Consider the following 21,062-nt stretch of genomic DNA (forward strand, 5'->3'; position numbering starts at 1 on the left):
CATCACATGACCGCGGGTCGTAGAAGGGTTGGCATGACAATCTGGGGTCTGCAGGAGACCCCTGCGTTTGTCATTGCCAGATTGCTATGAGCGTTGCCCAGCAGTCGGCACTTACAGCAAGTGAGCAATTCTGCTACACACAGGCGATCAGACAATCGCAGCTTCTAGTCTCCCATGGAGACTATTGAAGCATGCAAAAAGTAAAAAAAAATGTTTTTAAAAATATTTTAAAAAAATATAAAAGTTTAAATCACCCCCCTTTCGCCTCATTCAATATAAAACAATAATGAAAAAAAAATCACATGTGGTATCGCCACGTTCAGAATCGACCAATCAATCAATATAAAAAAAGTATTAATTCGACCGGTAAACGGCGTACCAAATGTTTGGTATCTACGAACTCGTAATGAGCTGGAGAATCATACTGCCAGCTCAGTTTTAGCATTTAGTGAACATGATAAAAAAAAATAAAATAAAAAAAACAACAACTGTGGAATTGCACTTTGTTTGCAATTTCATCGCACTTGTAATTTTTTTCCCGTTTTCCAGTACTCGATATGGTAAAAGCAATGGTGTTGTTCAAAAGTACAGCTTGTCCCGCAAAAAATAAGCCCTCACACGGCCATATTGACCAAAAAAAAAGGGGGGAAATTAAAAAAAAAAATTTTATTCCACTCTGCAGCCCCTATTACATTCTGAGTCCAGCTCAACATGAAACTTTTGGTGAAAGCTCCTCCTTAAAGGAGTTGTCTGAACTTAGAGAGTTATCAGCAATCAACAGAATAAGTGACAACTTGCTGATTGCTTGTGGACCCACCACATAGACCCACAATGATCCAAAGAACAGGTCCCTGAAAACCCCCATCTCACTGCACCAATACATCCACATGAACACTCAGGCATCTTTCACACCATAGGTTCAGTAAAGCACAATCTATAATATAACTGGCCAAGCGTCCCTCTGTCTGAAGCCTCTATAGACTGCGCATGCGCGACGCACAGTCTGGCTCCAGACAGAAGAACGCATGGAGCCGTTACAGGTAAGAGGAGTGTATGGTGCCGGAGATCGCGGTATATGTAGACACTGAACGCATACCACGATCTTCGGCGCCATACTTACCTGACTGGGAGGAGCGTTGCCGTGGCGCCTCTTTTCTGGCTGGAGACCGGGGGCAGAGTGAAGGCGTCGGAATCGGCGCATGCGCATAGCACTATCCGGCACCATTTTACTGAAGACACACAAATGTGTCTTCAGCAAAATGTCGCTGGACAGCGCGGTGCTTTGGCGCCACACTCCTCCCCCGGCCTCCGGCAGAACAGGACACAGCAGCGCTGGAGCACAGGGAAGAAAGGTGAGTATAAGTGTTTATATTTTTTGTATGTGTGCAGAGGATACCATGCATTCCAGGATTAGGGGGTGAGGGAGCCACACATACCAGGATTGGGGTATGAGGGGTACCATGCATACCAGGATTGGGAGGTGAGGGGGCCACACTTACCAGGATTGGGGGATGAGGGGGCCACACATACCAGGATTGGGGGATGAGGAGTACCATGCATACCAGGATTGGGAGGTGAGGGGGCCACACATACCAGGATTGGGGGATGAGGGGGCCACACATACCAGGATTGGGGGATGAGGAGTACCATACATACCAGGATTGAGGGATGAGAGGGCCACACATACCAGGATTGGGGGGATGAGGGGACCATGCATACCAGGAATGGGGGGTGAGGGGGCAACGCATACCAGGATAGGGATAGGGATCTGGGGGGGCCATGCATTCCAGATAGGGATGAGGGATACCATGCATAACAGGATAAGGGAGCCATGCATACCAGGATGAGGGGCGCCATGCATGCCAGGATTGGGGATGAGGGGTGCCATGCATGCCAGGATTGGGGATGAGGGGTGCCATGCATGCCTGGATTGGGGATGAGGGGTGCCATGCATACCAGGATTGGGGGTGAGTGGTGCCATGCATACCAGGATTAGTGGTGAGAGGTGCCATGCATACCAGGATTGGGGGTGAGGGGTGCCATGCATACAGGATTGGGGGTGAGGGGTGCCATGTATACCAGGATTGGGGGTGAGGGGTGCCATGCGTACCAGGATTGGGGGTTAAGGGTGCCATGCATACAGGATTGGGGGTGAGGGGTGCCATGCATACAGGATTGGGGGTGAGGGGTGCCATGTATACCAGGATTGGGGGTGAGGGGTGCCATGCGTACCAGGATTGGGGGTGAGGGGTGCCATGCGTACCAGGATTGGGGGTGAGGGGTGCCATGCGTACCAGGATTGGGGGTGAGGGGTGCCATGCATACCAGGATTGGGGGTGAGGGGTGCCATGCATACAGGATTGGGGGTGAGGGGTGCCATGCATACCAGCATTGGAGGTGAGGCGTGCCATGCATACCAGGATAGGGATGAGGGGTACCATGCATACCGGGATTAGTGGTGAGAGGTGCCATGCATACAGGATTGGGGGTGAGGGGTGCCATGCATACAGGATTGGGGGTGAGGGGTGCCATGCGTACCAGGATTGGGGGTGAGGGGTGCCATGCGTACCAGGATTGGGGGTGAGGGGTGCCATGCATACCAGAATAGGGATGAAGGCAGCACATAACAGGATGGGGGAACAGGATTGGGGAGCACAAATACGAGGATGGGGGCATCACAAATACCAGGATTGGAGATGATATACCAATAAAAATGCTCGTCACCCGGGCGTAGAAAGGGCTCAATAGCTAGTTCTTTAATATTTTGCTTCTTCTTTACAGCAAAGTTCTCTGATCATAAAGTAAATAATCTATCAGCAATGCAATGTTTGTGCAAGCAGAGTTTCCTTTTTATGTTCCTTATTGATAGGATAAGTTTGCTTGGTTGCTTAGCAAGTCCCCAAGAGATGAAGCACATATGAAACAGCCATATGCTGGAACCATGAGGTTAATTAGTAATGTGTTTGATTCTCAGGTCCCTGCGGACACAATTATCTATCTACTAGGGAGTGTGAGTTGCACCAAAAGCTTTAGAAGTGGAAAAAGTCTGAGATTTTAAGAAATGGTAAGTACTTGTATTGAAAATGCAATAAAAAAATAACAACTGAGCTGTAATATTCTGATCAGATGAGTAAAATCTCAGGGCAGCTGATGCGAAAAAGCCATTTTTATAAAAAAAAGAAAAAACTGAAAATATGTTCTTAGGGTTCTCACTTTCCTTCCGTTTAATCTGAGGAGATCTCACCACTTTGCAGGTCTTTTAATCTTCCCTCCACCAGCGAGACCCTTTGTTTGAGACTTTGCTGCGCATCACTATATTCTCGCAGCAAGCGGGCAAATCGAGTGTGCAGGAGATCCAGATTGGACTCTAAAAGCTCTACTTTCTCTTCTGCAGATTTACCTCTCATTGCATTTTTCTCCTTTGTTTCATCAAGTAGACCCTCTTTTACAAGGATTTCTCTTCCTCTTTCCTCAAGAATATTCTTTGCATCTGGATATTCTACCAAAGCCTCCATGAGATCATCCTTTGAAAGGCAGAAAAGGTCAGAGTAACCCAGGCTTCGAATGTTGGCTGTCCGACGGTTGCCCATCTTGCTTCCCTCAATATTCAGAATACTAATTTCACCAAAACAACTCCCTGAAGTTAGAACAGCATATTGAGTAATTCCATCTTCCCCGACTACAGCGAGCTTTCCTTCCTTGATTATGTACATTTCCCGGCCAATATCTCCTTTCCGGCAGATGTAATCTCCTGGGCTGAAAACCTGAGGGCGCAGTTTGAGGACCAACTCTACTAGGAGTCCAGCCTCACAATTTTGAAAGATGCGTACCTACAAAAAAATCACAATGCATGGATCAGAGATGGATCAGAGATGAGAAATTACTAGAGATGAGGCAAAAATCAAATTTGCCTGTTTACGTGGTTTTTCCTGGGAAATTTGATTTGCGGAGAAGTTATCCTCTTAGAAGTTAAAGTTCCTAATTATGCTTTGGGGTCTCATAATAAATGTAATATGTAAAAAAATAAACAATCGTTGTACTCACCTTCTACTCACCTCTCCGGCCCCTCTGCTACTCACTGCCACTTTTTTGGTCCTCGCCGCATTTTCTGCCCATGTTGGAATCCTTTGTCCTCTCGCGTCGTGCTGGGCTTCTGTGTGTCATGGTGCCTGCGAGGGTTCAGCACAGTTCTGCAGGAGGTCAACAGCACATGTCATGATGTCATGATGCCGTTCAACGCCCACACCCTGCGCAGAACTCTCCAGGGTGCCATGATACCCAGGAAGACGAGTGCAAGAGGACCGAATATTGTAGTGCGAGCATCGGTGGATCAGAAGATGCAGCGAGGAGTGGACAGGTAGCGGTGAATAGCAGAGGGGCCAGAGAGATGAGTGGTGAGGTGAGTATAACATTGTTTAGTTTTTTTTAACCAATTGATGGCACTTTATGGTTAACAAAAATGGTGGCCATTGGACTCCATTTTGCTTAGTCCACGTGGAAGCTAATTACAAAAAAAATCTGCATTTTGGCAAATGTGGATTTTTGTAAATTTCAGTAGAATTCAATTCCACACAAATTTATTTGCTCATCTCTTGAAATGACATAAATAACATATAACAGGACAGTGTTTTGTGTTTTATATAAATGAAAATGAATGGCAAGTAGAAAAAAAAATAAAAATATAAAATAATAATAACATTAATTAATAAAAAACAACTATAGAGACGGAGATTTGAGCAGCAACTTACCTTCTTAAGTGTGTCCAGATGAACATTTATGGCGATTTCTGCCCTCAGTTTGTCAGGTAGATTTTTCAGCACTTCTCTTTCGTCCACTGTCTTTTTGTTGGTCCAAAGATAGTCAAACCACCGGATAACCTTGGCCTCCAGGTCTTTGCTCACCTTTCTAAATTGCATATAGTGTTTGATAGCATCTATCTTAGACTGGAACTCTGCCCTGGTTGCATTCATGTTAGAGATCATGGAACCAACATTTCCTACAATAGTAGCAAAGATCAAAACACCAACGAGAAAATCAAAGATGACAAAAAGGTACTCTGTGTCTGTAACTGGCGGAGGGGTTTCTCCAATTGTAGTGAGTGTTAAAGTGGACCAGTATAAGCAGTAGACATATTCACGTGTCAGGTAGCCATAGGTGGGATCAGTAATATTAGGATAAACCCATGTGTCCACCCCAAAGCCAATAGCTTTAGATATAGCATAATAAATGCAAGCATTCCAGTGGATAATGAGGAGAATATACAGGACGAGATTGAATATTCGGAAGATGTTTGGGTAACTGGTTCGAGTCTCAGTCTGGTCAAAACATTCAAACATGCGAGGGAAATGTAGTAGCCGGTTAAAGCGAAGCTCTGGGCGGTGAATTCCCAGTCCAAGGTAGCCCAGGTCTGTGGGAAGTATCGAGATGAAGTCTAGCTTAAACTGCAAGGTTCCGATGTAACTGTCACTGAGCATCTTGGGATCTCGGACAAGTAGTCCTTGCTCTAAGAATCCTAAGGAGAGAAGAAAAAATGAGGGCAGATCTGTAAGGTTTTTACATTTTGGAGTAGTTTTTACTTAGTTGTTCTAATTGTGCATGAATATATAGTGAACGTGTACAGACAGTACAGCTACAGGTGCTTCTCACAAAATTAGAATATCATCAAAAAGTTAATTTATTTCAGTTCTTCAATACAAAAAGTGATCTATTTCTAGTGTGTATTTCTTGTAATGGTGATGATTATGGCTTACAGCCAATGAAAACACAAAAGTCATTATCTCAGTAAATTAGAATACTTTATAACAGCTTGAAAAATGATTTTAAAATCCGAAATGTCCTACTGAAATGTCTGTTCAGTAAATGCCCTCAATACTTGGTTGGGCTACTTTGGCATCAATTACTGCATCAATGCGGCAATGTGGCATGGAGGCGATCAGCCTGTGGCATGGAGCGATCAGCCTGTGGCTCTGCTGAGGTGTTATGGAAGCCCAGGTGGCTTTGATAGCCCCCTTCAGCTCGTCTGCATTGTTGGGTCTGGGGTCTCTCATCTTCCTCTTGACAATACCCCATAGATTCTCTATAATAGATTCTCTATGGGGTTAAGGTCAGGCGAGTTTGCTGCCAATCAAGCACAGTGATACTGTTGTGTGTAAACCAGGTATTGGTACTTTTGGCAGTGTGGACAGGTGCCAAGTCCTGCTGGAGACTGATATTTCCATCTCCAAAGCGCTGACTTTGGTCTTGATAAAACACAGTGGACCTACACCAGCAGATGACATGGCTCCCCAAACCATCACTGATTGTGGAGACTTCACACTAGACCTCCAGCAGCTTGGATTGTGGCCTCTCCACTCTTCCTCCAGACTCTGGGACTTTCATTTCCAAATGAAAAGCAAAACTTACTTTCATCTGAAAACAACACCTTGGAGCACTGAGAACAGTCCAGGTCTTTTTCTCCTTGGCCCAGGAAAGATGCTTCTGGCATTGTCTATTGGTCATGAGTGGATTGACACAAGGAATGTGACACTTGTAGCCCATGTCCTGGATACGTCTGTGTGTGGTGGCTCTTGAAGCAATGACTCCAGCAGCAGTCCACTCCTTGTGAATCTCACCCAAATTTTCGAATAGCCTTTTCTTAGCAATCCTTTCAAGGCTGCTGTTATCCCGGTTTCTTGTGCACCTTTTTCTACCACACTTTTTCCTTCCACTCAACTTTCCATTAATATGCTTGGATACAGCACTCTGTGAACAGCCAGCTTCTTTACCAATGGCCTTTTGTGAGTTACCCTCCTTGTGGAGAGTGTCAATGACTGCCTTCTGGACATCTGTTAAGTCAGCAGTCTTCCCCATGATTGTGAAGCCTACTGAAACAGACTAAATGGACCTTTTTAAACGCTTCGGAAGCCTTTGCAGGTGTTTTTTTGTTAATTATTCTAATTTACTGAGATAATGACTTTTATGTTTTCATTGGCTGTAAGTCATAATCATCAACCTAAACAGAAATAAACACGTGAAATAGATCCCTCTGTGTGTAATGACTCTATATAATAGATCCCTCTGTGTGTAATGACTCTATATAATAGATCCATCTGTGTGTAATGACTCTATATAATAGATCCCTCTGTGTGTAATGACTCTATATAATAGATCCCTCTGTGTGTAATGACTCTATATAATAGATCCCTCTGTGTGTAATGACTCTATAAAATAGATCCCTCTGTGTGTAATGGCTCTATATAATAGATCACTCTGTGTGTAATGACACTATATAATAGATCCCTCTGTGTGTAATGACTCTATATAATAGATCCCTCTGTGTGTAATGACTCTATATAATAGATCACTCTGTGTGTAATGACTCTATATAATAGATCCCTCTGTGTGTAATGGCTCTATATAATAGATCCCTCTGTGTGTAATGGCTCTATATAATAGATCCCTCTGTGTGTAATGGCTCTATATAATAGATCCCTCTGTGTGTAATGACTATATAATAGATCCCTCCGCGTGTAATTACTCTATATAATAGATCCTTCTGCGTGTAATGACTCTATATAATAGATCCCTCTGTGTGTAATGACTATATAATAGATCCCTCTGTGTGTAATGACTCTATATAATTGATCCCTCTGTGTGTAATGACTCTATATAATAGATCCCTCTGTGTGTAATGACTCTATATAATAGATCCCTCTGTGTGTAATGACTCTATATAATAGATCCCTCTGTGTGTAATGACTGTATATAATAGATCCCTCTGTGTGTAATGACTCTATATAATAGATCCCTCTGTGTGTAATGACTCTATATAATAGATCGCTCTGTGTGTAATGACTCTATATAATAGATCCCTCTGCGTGTAATGACTCTATATAATAGATCCCTCTGCGTGTAATGACTCTATATAATAGATCCCTCTGCATGTAATGACTCTATATAATAGATCCCTCTTTGTGTAATGAATCTATATAATAGATCCCTCTGTGTGTAATGACTCTATATAATAGATCACTCTGTGTGTAATGACTCTATATAATAGATCCCTCTGTGTGTAATGGCTCTATATAATAGATCCCTCTGTGTGTAATGGCTCTATATAATAGATCCCTCTGTGTGTAATGGCTCTATATAATAGATCCCTCTGTGTGTAATGACTATATAATAGATCCCTCCGCGTGTAATTACTCTATATAATAGATCCTTCTGCGTGTAATGACTCTATATAATAGATCCCTCTGTGTGTAATGACTATATAATAGATCCCTCTGTGTGTAATGACTCTATATAATTGATCCCTCTGTGTGTAATGACTCTATATAATAGATCCCTCTGTGTGTAATGACTCTATATAATAGATCCCTCTGTGTGTAATGACTCTATATAATAGATCCCTCTGTGTGTAATGACTGTATATAATAGATCCCTCTGTGTGTAATGACTCTATATAATAGATCCCTCTGTGTGTAATGACTCTATATAATAGATCGCTCTGTGTGTAATGACTCTATATAATAGATCCCTCTGCGTGTAATGACTCTATATAATAGATCCCTCTGCGTGTAATGACTCTATATAATAGATCCCTCTGCATGTAATGACTCTATATAATAGATCCCTCTTTGTGTAATGAATCTATATAATAGATCGCTCTGTGTGTAATGACTCTATATAATAGATCCCTCTGTGTGTAATGACTCTATATAATAGATCCCTCTGTGTGCAATGACTCTATATAATAGATCCCTCTGTGTGTAATGACTATATAATAGATCCCTCTGTGTGTAATGACTCTATATAATAGATCCCTCTGTGTGTAATGACTCTATATAATAGATCCCTCTTTGTGTAATGACTCTATATAATAGATCCCTCTGTCTGTAATGACTCTATATAATAGATCCCTCTGTGTGTAATGACACTATATAATAGATATCTCTGTGTGTAATGACTCTATATAATAGATCCCTCTGTGTGTAATGACTCTATATAATAGATCCCTCTGTGTGTAATGACACTATATAATAGATCCCTCTGTGTGTAATGACTCTATATAATAGATCCCTCTGTGTGTAATGAATCTATATAATAGATCCCTCTGCGTATAATGAATCTATATAATAGATCCCTCTGCGTGTAATGACTCTATATAATAGATCCCTCTGCGTGTAATGGCTCTATATAATAGATCCCTCTGTGTGTAATGGCTCTATATAATAGATCCCTCTGTGTGTAATGACTATATAATAGATCCCTCCGCGTGTAATTACTCTATATAATAGATCCCTCTGCGTGTAATGACTCTATATAATAGATCCCTCTGTGTGTAATGGCTCTATATAATAGATCCCTCTGTGTGTAATGGCTCTATATAATAGATCCCTCTGTGTGTAATGGCTCTGTATAATAGATCCCTCTGTGTGTAATGACTCTATATAATAGATCCCTCTGTGTGTAATGGCTCTATATAATAGATCGCTCTGTGTGTAATGACTCTACATAATAGATCCCTCTGTGTGTAATGGCTCTATATAATAGATCCCTCTGTGTGTAATGACTCTATATAATAGATCCCTCTGTGTGTAATGACTCTATATAATAGATCCCTCTGTGTGTAATGAATCTATATAATAGATCCCAATGCGTGTAATGACTCTATATAATAGATCCCTCTGCGTGTAATGAATCTATAATAGATCCCTCTGCGTGTAATGAATCTATAATAGATCCCTCTGCGTGTAATGACTCTATATAATAGATCCCTCTGCGTGTAATGAATCTATATAATAGATCCCTCTGCGTGTAATGACTCTATATAATAGATCCCTCTGTGTGTAATGACTCTATATAATAGATCCCTCTGCGTGTAATGACTCTATATAATAGATCCCTCTGCGTGTAATGGCTCTATATAATAGATCCCTCTGTGTGTAATGGCTCTATATAATAGATCCCTCTGTGTGTAATGACTCTATATAATAGATCCCTCTGTGTGTAATGGCTCTATATAATAGATCCCTCTGTGTGTAATGACTCCATATAATAGATCCCTCTGTGTGTAATGACTCTATATAATAGATCCCTCTGTGTGTAATGACTCTATATAATAGATTCCTCTGTGTGTAATGACTCTATATAATAGATCCCTCTGTGTGTAATGACTCTATATAATAGATCCCTCTGTGTGTAATGGCTCTATATAATAGATCCCTCTGTGTGTAATGGCTCTATATAATAGATCACTCTGTCTGTCATGGCTCTATATAATAGATCACTCTGTGTGTAATGACTCTATATAATAGATCCCTCTGTGTGTAATGACTATATAATAGATCCTTCTGCGTGTAATGACTCTATATAATAGATCCCTCTGCGTGTAATGACTCTATATAATAGATCCCTCTGTGTGTAATGACTCTATATAATTGATCCCTCTGTGTGTAATGACTGTATATAATAGATCCCTCTGTGTGTAATGACTCTATATAATAGATCCCTCTGTGTGTAATGACTCTATATAATAGATCCCTCTGTGTGTAATGACTCTATATAATAGATCCCTCTGTGTGTAATGACTCTATATAATAGATCCCTCTGTGTGTAATGACTCTATATAATAGATCCCTCTGTGTGTAATGGCTCTATATAATAGATCCCTCTGTGTGTAATGACTCTATATAATAGATCCCTCTGTGTGTAATGACTCTATATAATAGATCCCTCTGTGTGTAATGACTCTATATAATAGATCCCTCTGTGTGTAATGACTCTATATAATAGATCCCTCTGTGTGTAATGACTCTATATAATAGATCCCTCTGTGTGTAATGACTCTATATAATAGATTCCTCTGTGTGTAATGACTCTATATAATAGATCCCTCTGTGTGTAATGACTCCATATAATAGATCCCTCTGTGTGTAATGACTCTATATAATAGATCCCTCTGTGTGTAATGACTCTATATAATAGATTCCTCTGTGTGTAATGACTCTATATAATAGATCCCTCTGTGTGTAATGACTCTATATAATAGATCCCTCTGTGTGTAATGGCTCTATATAATAGATCCCTCTGTGTGTAATGGCTCTATATAATAGATCACTCTGTCTGTCATGGCTCTATATAATAGATCACTCTGTGTGTAATGACTCTATATAATAGATCCCTCTGTGTGTAATGACTCTATATAATAGATCCTTCTGCGTGTAATGACTCTATATAATAGATCCCTCTGCGTGTAATGACTCTATATAATAGATCCCTCTGCGTGTAATGACTCTATATAATTGATCCCTCTGTGTGTAATGACTGTATATAATAGATCCCTCTGTGTGTAATGACTCTATATAATAGATCCCTCTGTGTGTAATGACTCTATATAATAGATCCCTCTGTGTGTAATGACTCTATATAATAGATCCCTCTGTGTGTAATGACTCTATATAATAGATCCCTCTGTGTGTAATGACTCTATATAATAGATCCCTCTGTGTGTAATGGCTCTATATAATAGATCACTCTGTCTGTCATGGCTCTATATAATAGATCACTCTGTGTGTAATGACTCTATATAATAGATCCCTCTGTGTGTAATGACTCTATATAATAGATCCTTCTGCGTGTAATGACTCTATATAATAGATCCCTCTGCGTGTAATGACTCTATATAATAGATCCCTCTGCGTGTAATGACTCTATATAATTGATCCCTCTGTGTGTAATGACTGTATATAATAGATCCCTCTGTGTGTAATGACTCTATATAATAGATCCCTCTGTGTGTAATGACTCTATATAATAGATCCCTCTGTGTGTAATGACTCTATATAATAGATCCCTCTGTGTGTAATGACTCTATATAATAGATCCCTCTGTGTGTAATGACTCTATATAATAGATCCCTCTGTGTGTAATGACTCTATATAATAGATCCCTCTGTGTGTAATGGCTCTATATAATAGATCACTCTGTCTGTCATGGCTCTATATAATAGATCACTCTGTGTGTAATGACTCTATATAATAGATCCCTCTGCGTGTAATGACTCTATATAATAGATCCTTCTGCGTGTAATGACTCTATATAATAGATCCCTCTGCGTGTAATGACTCTATATAATAGATCCCTCTGCGTGTAATGACTCTATATAATTGATCCCTCTGTGTGTAATGACTGTATATAATAGATCCCTCTGTGTGTAATGACTCTATATAATAGATCCCTCTGTGTGTAATGACTCTATATAATAGATCCCTCTGTGTGTAATGACTCTATATAATAGATCCCTCTGTGTGTAATGACTCTATATAATAGATCCCTCTGTGTGTAATGACTCTATATAATAGATCCCTCTGTGTGTAATGACTCTATATAATAGATCCCTCTGTGTGTAATGGCTCTATATAATAGATCCCTCTGTGTGTAATGGCTCTATATAATAGATCCCTCTGTGTGTAATGACTCTATATAATAGATCCCTCTGTGTGTAATGACTCTATATAATAGATCCCTCTGTGTGTAATGACTCTATATAATAGATCCCTCTGTGTGTAATGACTCTATATAATAGATCCCTCTGTGTGTAATGACTCTATATAATAGATCCCTCTGTGTGTAATGACTCTATATAATAGATCCCTCTGTGTATAATGACTCTATATAATAGATCCCTCTGTGTGTAATGACTCTATATAATAGGTCCCTCTGTGTGTAATGACTCTATATAATAGATCCCTCTGTGTGTAATGACTCTATATAATAGACCCCTCTGTGTGTAATGACTCTATATAATAGATCCCTCTGTGTGTAATGACTCTATATAATAGATCGCTCTGTGTGTAATGACTCTATATAATAGATCCCTCTGTGTGTAATGACTCTATATAATAGATTCCTCTGTGTGTAATGACTCTATATAATAGATCCCTCTGTGTGTAATGACTCCATATAATAGATCCCTCTGTGTGTAATGACTCTATATAATAGATCCCTCTGTGTGTAATGACTCTATATAATAGATTCCTCTGTGTGTAATGACTCTATATAATAGATCCCTCTGTGTGTAATGACTCTATATAATAGATCCCTCTGTGTGTAATGGCTCTATATAATAGATCCCTCTGTGTGTAATGGCTCTATATAATAGATCACTCTGTCTGTCATGGCTCTATATAATAGATCACTCTGTGTGTAATGACTCTATATAATAGATCCCTCTGCGTGTAATGACTCTATATAATAGATCCCTCTGCGTGTAATGACTCTATATAATAGATCCCTCTGCGTGTAATGACTCTATATAATTAATCCCTCTGCGTGTAATGACTGTATATAATAGATCCCTCTGCGTGTAATGACTCTATATAATAGATCCCTCTGTGTGTAATGACTCTATATAATAGATCCCTCTGTGTGTAATGACTCTATATAATAGATCCCTCTGTGTGTAATGACTCTATATAATAGATCCCTCTGTGTGTAATGACTCTATATAATAGATTCCTCTGTGTGTAATGACTCTATATAATAGATCCTTCTGTGTGTAATGACTCCATATAATAGATCCCTCTGTGTGTAATGACTCTATATAATAGATCCCTCTGTGTGTAATGACTCTATATAATAGATTCCTCTGTGTGTAATGACTCTATATAATAGATCCCTCTGTGTGTAATGACTCTATATAATAGATCCCTCTGTGTGTAATGGCTCTATATAATAGATTCCTCTGTGTGTAATGACTCTATATAATAGATCCCTCTGTGTGTAATGACTCTATATAATAGATTCCTCTGTGTGTAATGACTCTATATAATAGACCCCTCTGTGTGTAATGACTCTATATAATAGATCCCTCTGTGTGTAATGACTCTATATAATATAGGAGTTTCACTTTTTGATTTGAAGAACTGAAATAAATTAACTTTTTGATGATATTCTAATTTTGTGAGAAGCACCTGTATGTGCAAAATAATAGCAGTGTGTTTAACAACTGAGAAAAAGCTCCATCCTCATAATCGCATCTAGTTCCATATCACAGAGGTCCCGGGAGCTGCACATTCAACTCCAAATGAACACATGAGCAAAATATAGCAGTGTCCGCATTATCATTCACAAACTGGAATATTTCCAGTATAACCTGAACTTTGTTTCCAGACTTCGCTTTTCTGTTAATCACTGAGCTAATATATTGTTCTATAGCCTTTATTTCTGATAACTGCTTTACATTTGTGTGGCATGGAGTCACCGAACATCTGACACCTGCGCACGGATATCGCCGCCAAAGCTGACTGCTACATTCTACACTTCTTTTGCATTTTTGATGTCGCTCCACAAATTCTCAACCAGATTGATGTCTGGGGAATGGGCGGCCACATCATAACATCAATCTTGCTGGTCTTGAACCATGATGTTGCCCACTTGCTGGTGTGTTTGGGGTCTTTGTCCATTTCAAGGGCATTTTTCCTTCAGCATACGGCAACCTTGCCTCTTCCAGTATTATGATATATTCACACTGACCATGTTGCCTGGTATGCGATAAATGGGCTCAATTCCATAGTATGAGAAACATCCTCAAGCCATTCTGCTTGCACCTCCATATTTTACAGTCTTCACAGTGTATTTATGGCCTGAATCTCGTGTTCATGGGTGGTTTCACAGACTGCCTGCAGCATTTATACCCAACGTTCCACCACTTCTCTTTAGGTCAATGTGTTCTTTGGCAAACTGTAAACTTTTTACTAAGTCTTTTTTCAGCAGTGGGACTGTACGAGAGTTTCTTGTAAATAGTTTGGCTTCATGTAGGCGTCCTCTGATGGTTGCAGGACTCACAGCTAACTGAAGATCTTCTTTGATCTCCCTGGAGCCGATCACTTGTTGCTTCTTTGCCATTATTGTGATTCTATGATCCATGTGGATGGTTGTATTTATTTTCCTACCATGTGTTTCGAGTTTTGTTTGCCATTTTAAAGCATTGGAAATCTTTTTGGCTGAGCAGCCAATTATTTTCTGCACTTCTTTATATGTTTTCCCTTCTCCAATCGTCTTCTTGATCAAAGTTCTTTCTTCTTCGGTGCAATGTCTGGAACAACCCATTTTACTCACTGACCAAGGGCTAAAACCAGCAGATACAACATCTGCTCTCCTTTATGTAAAAGCTATAACTGACACCTGTTTCTTCACACTAAGTGACCTCCGTACTGCTATTAATTAGAACATCCCGCTTTCATTAAATTAGTCAATTACACCCAATTAGCAGTGTGCATGTCATGACTGTTGATTCTGCTGGTTTTCCATTACTCGCCTACACCTAGTCATACATTTTTCCCATGTTGCATGATCTTTTCTGCCAAAAACAGTAATTAAGCACATTAGTGATGTTACACTGCTATTATTTTGCACATAACTATATGTAAAAGCTAATGATAGAACAGTTCAGATGCCAAATAATGTCAAGTGAATATTTAGACTGAAAAAAAATCAGTGTGAATACTACGTGCAAATGAGTGTTCTGGACTCCGGTATCTTTTTCTCCAGCTTCTTGCGTCATTGTCAGTCTTCTCCTTCCACTTGTTTTCTTTTCCCAGTTTGCCTCACTACTGTGCCCTGATATGGTCCTGATATGCTAAAAGGAACCTGAAAATTATATATACCTGCAGATAGAAGGTTAATCTGAAGGTACATAGGGTTACAATGCTGTCCAGCAGCCTTACTGAAAATGCGGCTACCGGTAGAAAATGAATGTATTTCATCTCAGCTTTCAGTCATGTGAGCGAGCACAGAGCGGCTACCGTCACCACTCACACAACCAATCACTTTTCCATGAGCAGTGGCTATAAGCACGCTCCAGCACTTTTGATTGACATCCGGCTCTGCAGTGCATCTGTGCAATGCTGTCTGTCAAACAAAGAGCAGGGGGCGTGCTTAAAGCCTCCGCTCACAGTATGAGCAGTGCTCTGAGTGGTGACCATAGCCGCTCTGTGTACATCCCAGTGACTAAAAGCCTGCAGCTCCTGGATGGAAATAAGTTAATTTTTTTAAGTAGCCACATGTTCAGTGCTGCGGCAGTGCAGTATCGTAACGCTTTCTACCTTGTAGGAAAGCCAGGTGGGCTAGGGTTAAATGCTAGCACTACAGGACCTGATCACATGCACCTAGATAGCCACGACTAGAACCAGGCCATGTGTTCACTTGTGTGTCAGCTGGGGGAGCTGACCAGAGTGGATTTATGTTGGAGCAGAAGAGAGAAAAGCCAGAGAAGAGACTGCACAGGCCGTGTGTACCAAACTGCAGGTATGAGTGGCTACCTTTGACAATAGCTGTTTTGCCTGACCGGACTGAGAACAGCTCCGCCGTGTATGAGTAGTCAGGGTCTGTGTTGTTTAGTTAGCACCTGGACAATGCTGGGGATTTTATATTTATGTGCAACCAGTGGAAATAAACATTATTCAGTTTATGGTATAAAAACCCTGTGGCTTCGTGTTCCAGGTGGCTACCAGAGAGCGTGAACCCCTACAACTTTTAGTTTAATGCTATATCTGTAGGTACATAGAGTTTTATGTTGCTACTGGTTTCTTTTTATGCATCAAATATCTTTCTTATTTGCTTTAATTTTTTGTAAATATTTTTGGACCATAAATATTTTGAGTCATATTCTCCGGGGGACATCGCCTGTCCTGTCCTTGTTTGGCCCGCCACGCTAATGATCATGAGGAAATACGCATGTGTTCAATTGTTATAACACTTTTGTATTTGTTGTAAAACTAGTCATTGTACAAACAAGTGAAAAATATAAAAAACAACTAGTGAAAAATGTAAAAAAAAAAACTAGATTACCTGTACGAAAACGAATAATTATGTCAAGGATGTATATAACGTCACAGACGTAGTCCAGGGTGAGCCACACTATTATAAAACTGGTTTGAAGGTCATTAAAGCACGCCCTGAAATAAAAAAACAAAACAGGGATTATTACTTTGAAGAAAACAGAGGCTTTGGTTAAAATGTGAAAATCAATTTGTAATTTATCTTAAAATAAAATGTCAACAATAAAATCTCCAGACGTTTAGACCTGAGCTGAGTGTTGGTCTCTGATAGTGGATGTTATTTAGTTGTCTTCTGTTTTTGGGAGTGAGGAATAGTTTGATTGGAGCCGAGGGTCTGTTCAAACTATACGACTGACAATTTCCATCAGTGATAAATGTGTATGGTAGGATAAAAAATTGACTTGTGCTAATATAACCATTATCACTGCCAAATTATATATTATGTTCATATTTCTACATTAGTACATGTATTTAAAAGGAATCTGTCAGCAGGCTATGTAATCGGAGAGCATCATAATGTAGCTGATTCCAGCGATGTGTCACTTTCTGGGCTGTTTTGCTGTTTCAATACAATCAGTGTTTTATCAGCAGGAGATTATCACTACTGGACAACTGGCCTACTGCCTCCTAGTCTAACCACGCCCCCAGCACTCTCTGTCACGGTACAATGTACACAGCTGCCAATCAGTGGAGGGGGCGGGGTTATACACTGCTCACCATTCCAAGCTCTGCTCAGTCTGCAGCAGAGACTCTATCACAACTGCTGCACCCAGCAAACTAAGTGACACATTGCTGGAATCAGTGTCTCAGCCCCGACATCATGCTGCTGTCAGATTGCATAGCAAAAACCTGCTGACAGATCCCTTTAAGAATTCTCAAGCCATTAATGGAAAATACCTCAATTTATGCTTCTTAAAGCAAATCTGTCACTTAGTTCATGGCGCCCGCTGTGAGAGCTGCATGATTTAGTGACTTGTTACATGTAAACACAAACTGGCTTTGCTAAACTCACACTTTATTTGTTGCTGTTTCCCCAATATTTCTGTGCACTCGCTGAGCCTGGAGTCTATTGAATTTTTCAGCTGCATGCTGAAGATTACATACAGGTAATCTCATGCAGACAAGCTACTAAATTATGTTTGGCCATTAAAGGGTCCTTCCTTTGCACCTTTTTTGTATGACAGCCTAATTGCCAGTGGTCCAACTGGTGGACCGCCCAGTGATCATCTGCTGTCAGTGAGATAACTGCAGGCACCACTATTTTATCCCAAATATTGTATTACATGCTGCCTATTAATTTCAATGCACACTGTAAAATGAGTCTTCCATAGGCTTGTTCTTTGCAGTAGATGATAGATCTCTACTCTTGCCAAATATGTACATATGCCTTAATAATTCACATTTGCAGTGGGAATCCTGACAAAACAACCCTTTTTCAAGACACGTCAGTGTTAATGAGGACCTGTCATTTGCTCAAAAAATTGAGTTAAATACCTTGCACAAATCCCTGAGCTCCCCTGACTCTGACACTCTTGTCCATTTTGTGCAGCGTCGCTCGATTGCAGAGATATTCTCATTTGTTTCTTCTGGAGCGCAGTATGTGAAATCTCTGCTTGAAGTCCAACTGGGCGTTTCTTTAGCTTCCTCTCTGGGGGTGTGCACGTTTACCCCTCTCTCCCAGATACTGCCAGTCACAGCTCAGCAGCATCTAAAACTGATAGATTGCTAGATCAGCAGCTGAGCTGTGATTGGCAACATCTGTTGAGGAGGGGTAAAACTGCACGCCCCCAGAGAGGACACTGAAGAAACGCCAAATTGGACTGCAAGCAGAGATTTCACATACTGCTCTCCAAAAGAAACAAATATGAATATCTCTGCAGAACGAAACAGCTCAATACTGAAAAGAGCTTCAGAATCAAAGGAGATTAGGGATTTCTTATAAGGTATTTAACTCAATGTTTTTGAACAAGTGACAGATCCTCTTTAAGGAGTTTCAAAAGCAGACTTACCTGACAACTAGTAAAAACCAATTATATAGCACAGGTAATGTAATCACAAGGAGCCAACGGTAGTACCATTTTCCAGAAGGGTCAACTACAAGCCTCTCAGATAACTTCAACCTAGTCACACACAAAAAACATAGTAACATGTCTTATGAAGGGAATTCATTTGATGATGTCCAGTTCTTCATTTTTATGAGATTATTGATATAATCATATTGGAGAAAAGGACGTTTAGACTTCAGATATTCAGATGGTGGCGGCAACCACTAAATAACAAACAGTGATATTTGTAACTTACCGATGGCTTGTCTTGTTTTGAGCATTTGCGCCTGGATCCTTTTTCTCTTTAACGGCGTTACTGTCTGTGTTTTGCTGTTCGGGCCCTCGGAACCGGTCCAGAAAGGAGTCAGGTCTTTGTTCTGGGTCCCGCAGACTTTTGTGGGCCCATTCTCGTAGGACCACAACTAAACGCACTATCCTGAGAACGATTAACAGCACTTTCAGTGGTTGTGGGAAGATCCCAACATGTAAACATGCAAAAATAATAACAAAATGAGCCCTATGGACAGAAAACCGCATGGAAAATATATGGTGCTATGAAACGAAGTCAATATGAGACATGATCAGGGGAAAGAAGGTGATTAGACTGCATGATTAGCAGAAAGCATAGTGACCTGGAGACTTTTCCAATAATTAGTGAGGTTCTTTTGCTGTTCAGTATGGTCTATCCTACGTACCTGGACAATGCACCTCTCCCTCTAAAAGACGCCCGTGACACAACATCACCATTATCTTGGGAAATAACTCTTTGCAATTCTGAAGAAGTATCATCACACACAGACAGTGCCCTATTAGACAGAAATAATAAAGGGACGGTTATCCATGCTTAGATGCAGAATATTGGGTAATGATTGGTATTTCTTGTGTTGTTACATGAATAAACCGTAATATGTGCCAGGTAGAACCATATAATAGATACGGATCCTAATCACTCCTCAAGTACAAACTGTGTGATCAGCAGGGAGAGATAAACTATAGAAAAAGGTATAAAACATAACTTTTATTAGTACCATTAAAAATAAATACACCTAGAGTTAAATTTATATCAACCAACCTTCACGAACATATAAAGTGCAAGTGCTCATAATAGCCAGTGCTCGTAAAAAATGGTTCAATCTCACCCATATGTCTTGATGAGATGTATTCCTCCAAGGTCTAGTCAGGTAGGAGCAGTTGCAGAATGGAATCTGGCACTAAAGTATCCTGTCGTGCCCCATGTAAGACTTCTGTCCTTACAAGGGCAGTACCCAAATGTGGCACTGCCTGATATAGTACCCCAAAGTAACACTTCTTATGCAATTCCTCCTCGAGGATTCTTCAGGGGAGTATATGTATTAGCAAGAAAAGGGGGAGGGGGGAGACAAAAAGAAGGGTCCATGCTAGAGAACGTAGGGGCAACTATAGGAAGCAGCTAAAACATAGCTGCTTAATGAGTCCATGGGGATAACACAAACTGTGGCGAAAAATCCATTTTGTCTCTCTCTGTAATAGCAATTTATCAAAATGACCTCCTCTTCTAAATGGTTTAATCTTGTAGATCCCCATGAAATTGATAGGAACATTATGGCAATACTGGAGCTAACTGTGCTCCTAACAAAAGGTGTATCCCGTTCCTTCCGGATATCTCCTGATGTTCCCCCAGGCTTCTTCTGAATTCTCTAATATTCTTTACCGCTGATGCACATACTGTAGCTTTGTAGATTATTCCTTTAGTTTTACAATTAATGAATTCCTTGATGTGGAATCTCTCCCGTTACCCCACTACAGAAGATATTTCCTGTTTTAATATGCGTACAAGCTACGCAAGTCCCATATTTATAACAGCCATCTGGTCACACTAGGAGCCCTGTATCCATTTGTGGTGGCGGCATGAAGTGACTGTGTAAGACATGGTCCCCAATGGAACCTATAAAATCACAAATGTCATCATCCATTTGAGTACCTCCCAATGTTTTTTGAGGATCTCCTAGTGGTGCCAAAAGTAGAGATTAGGCGGATATGTCTACCCTGTATCCCTGTTTTGTCAAGGGGTATATGTAGTCCCTCTCTCTTCTGTTTGAGTGAATTAAAACGTTTATGAATCTTACCCACAGATCAATGTGTGTGGTAAACTCAGCAGTGGCTTCAGTAAAAATTAAGGTTTTTCCCACCAGCCCAGGAACAGGTTGGCATGAGT

The 21,062-nt window shown here is 40.4% G+C and overlaps 1 protein-coding gene across 1 annotated transcript in view; it reads right to left on the reverse strand.

Annotated features, from left to right (window-relative positions):
- Positions 1-2,819: 2,819 nt before the first annotated feature.
- Positions 2,820-21,062, reverse strand: part of CNGA2 (cyclic nucleotide gated channel subunit alpha 2) — a 103,038-nt gene continuing 84,795 nt past the window's right edge. The window contains exons 3-8 of the mRNA XM_073637743.1: positions 19,564-19,674; positions 19,125-19,304; positions 18,833-18,943; positions 16,834-16,940; positions 4,749-5,512; positions 2,820-3,830 (exon numbers count right to left, since the gene is read on the reverse strand). Of these exons, the coding sequence (XP_073493844.1) occupies positions 3,225-3,830; positions 4,749-5,512; positions 16,834-16,940; positions 18,833-18,943; positions 19,125-19,304; positions 19,564-19,674 (1,879 nt within the window). The 3' untranslated portion in view covers positions 2,820-3,224. The remainder of the gene's footprint in view (positions 3,831-4,748; positions 5,513-16,833; positions 16,941-18,832; positions 18,944-19,124; positions 19,305-19,563; positions 19,675-21,062) is intronic.

Source organism: Phyllobates terribilis, unplaced genomic scaffold, assembly GCF_046119375.1.
Source record: "Phyllobates terribilis strain yellow unplaced genomic scaffold, ASM4611937v1 Scaffold_7__3_contigs__length_470593459, whole genome shotgun sequence".
In the NCBI taxonomy this organism is placed as follows: domain Eukaryota; kingdom Metazoa; phylum Chordata; class Amphibia; order Anura; family Dendrobatidae; genus Phyllobates; species Phyllobates terribilis.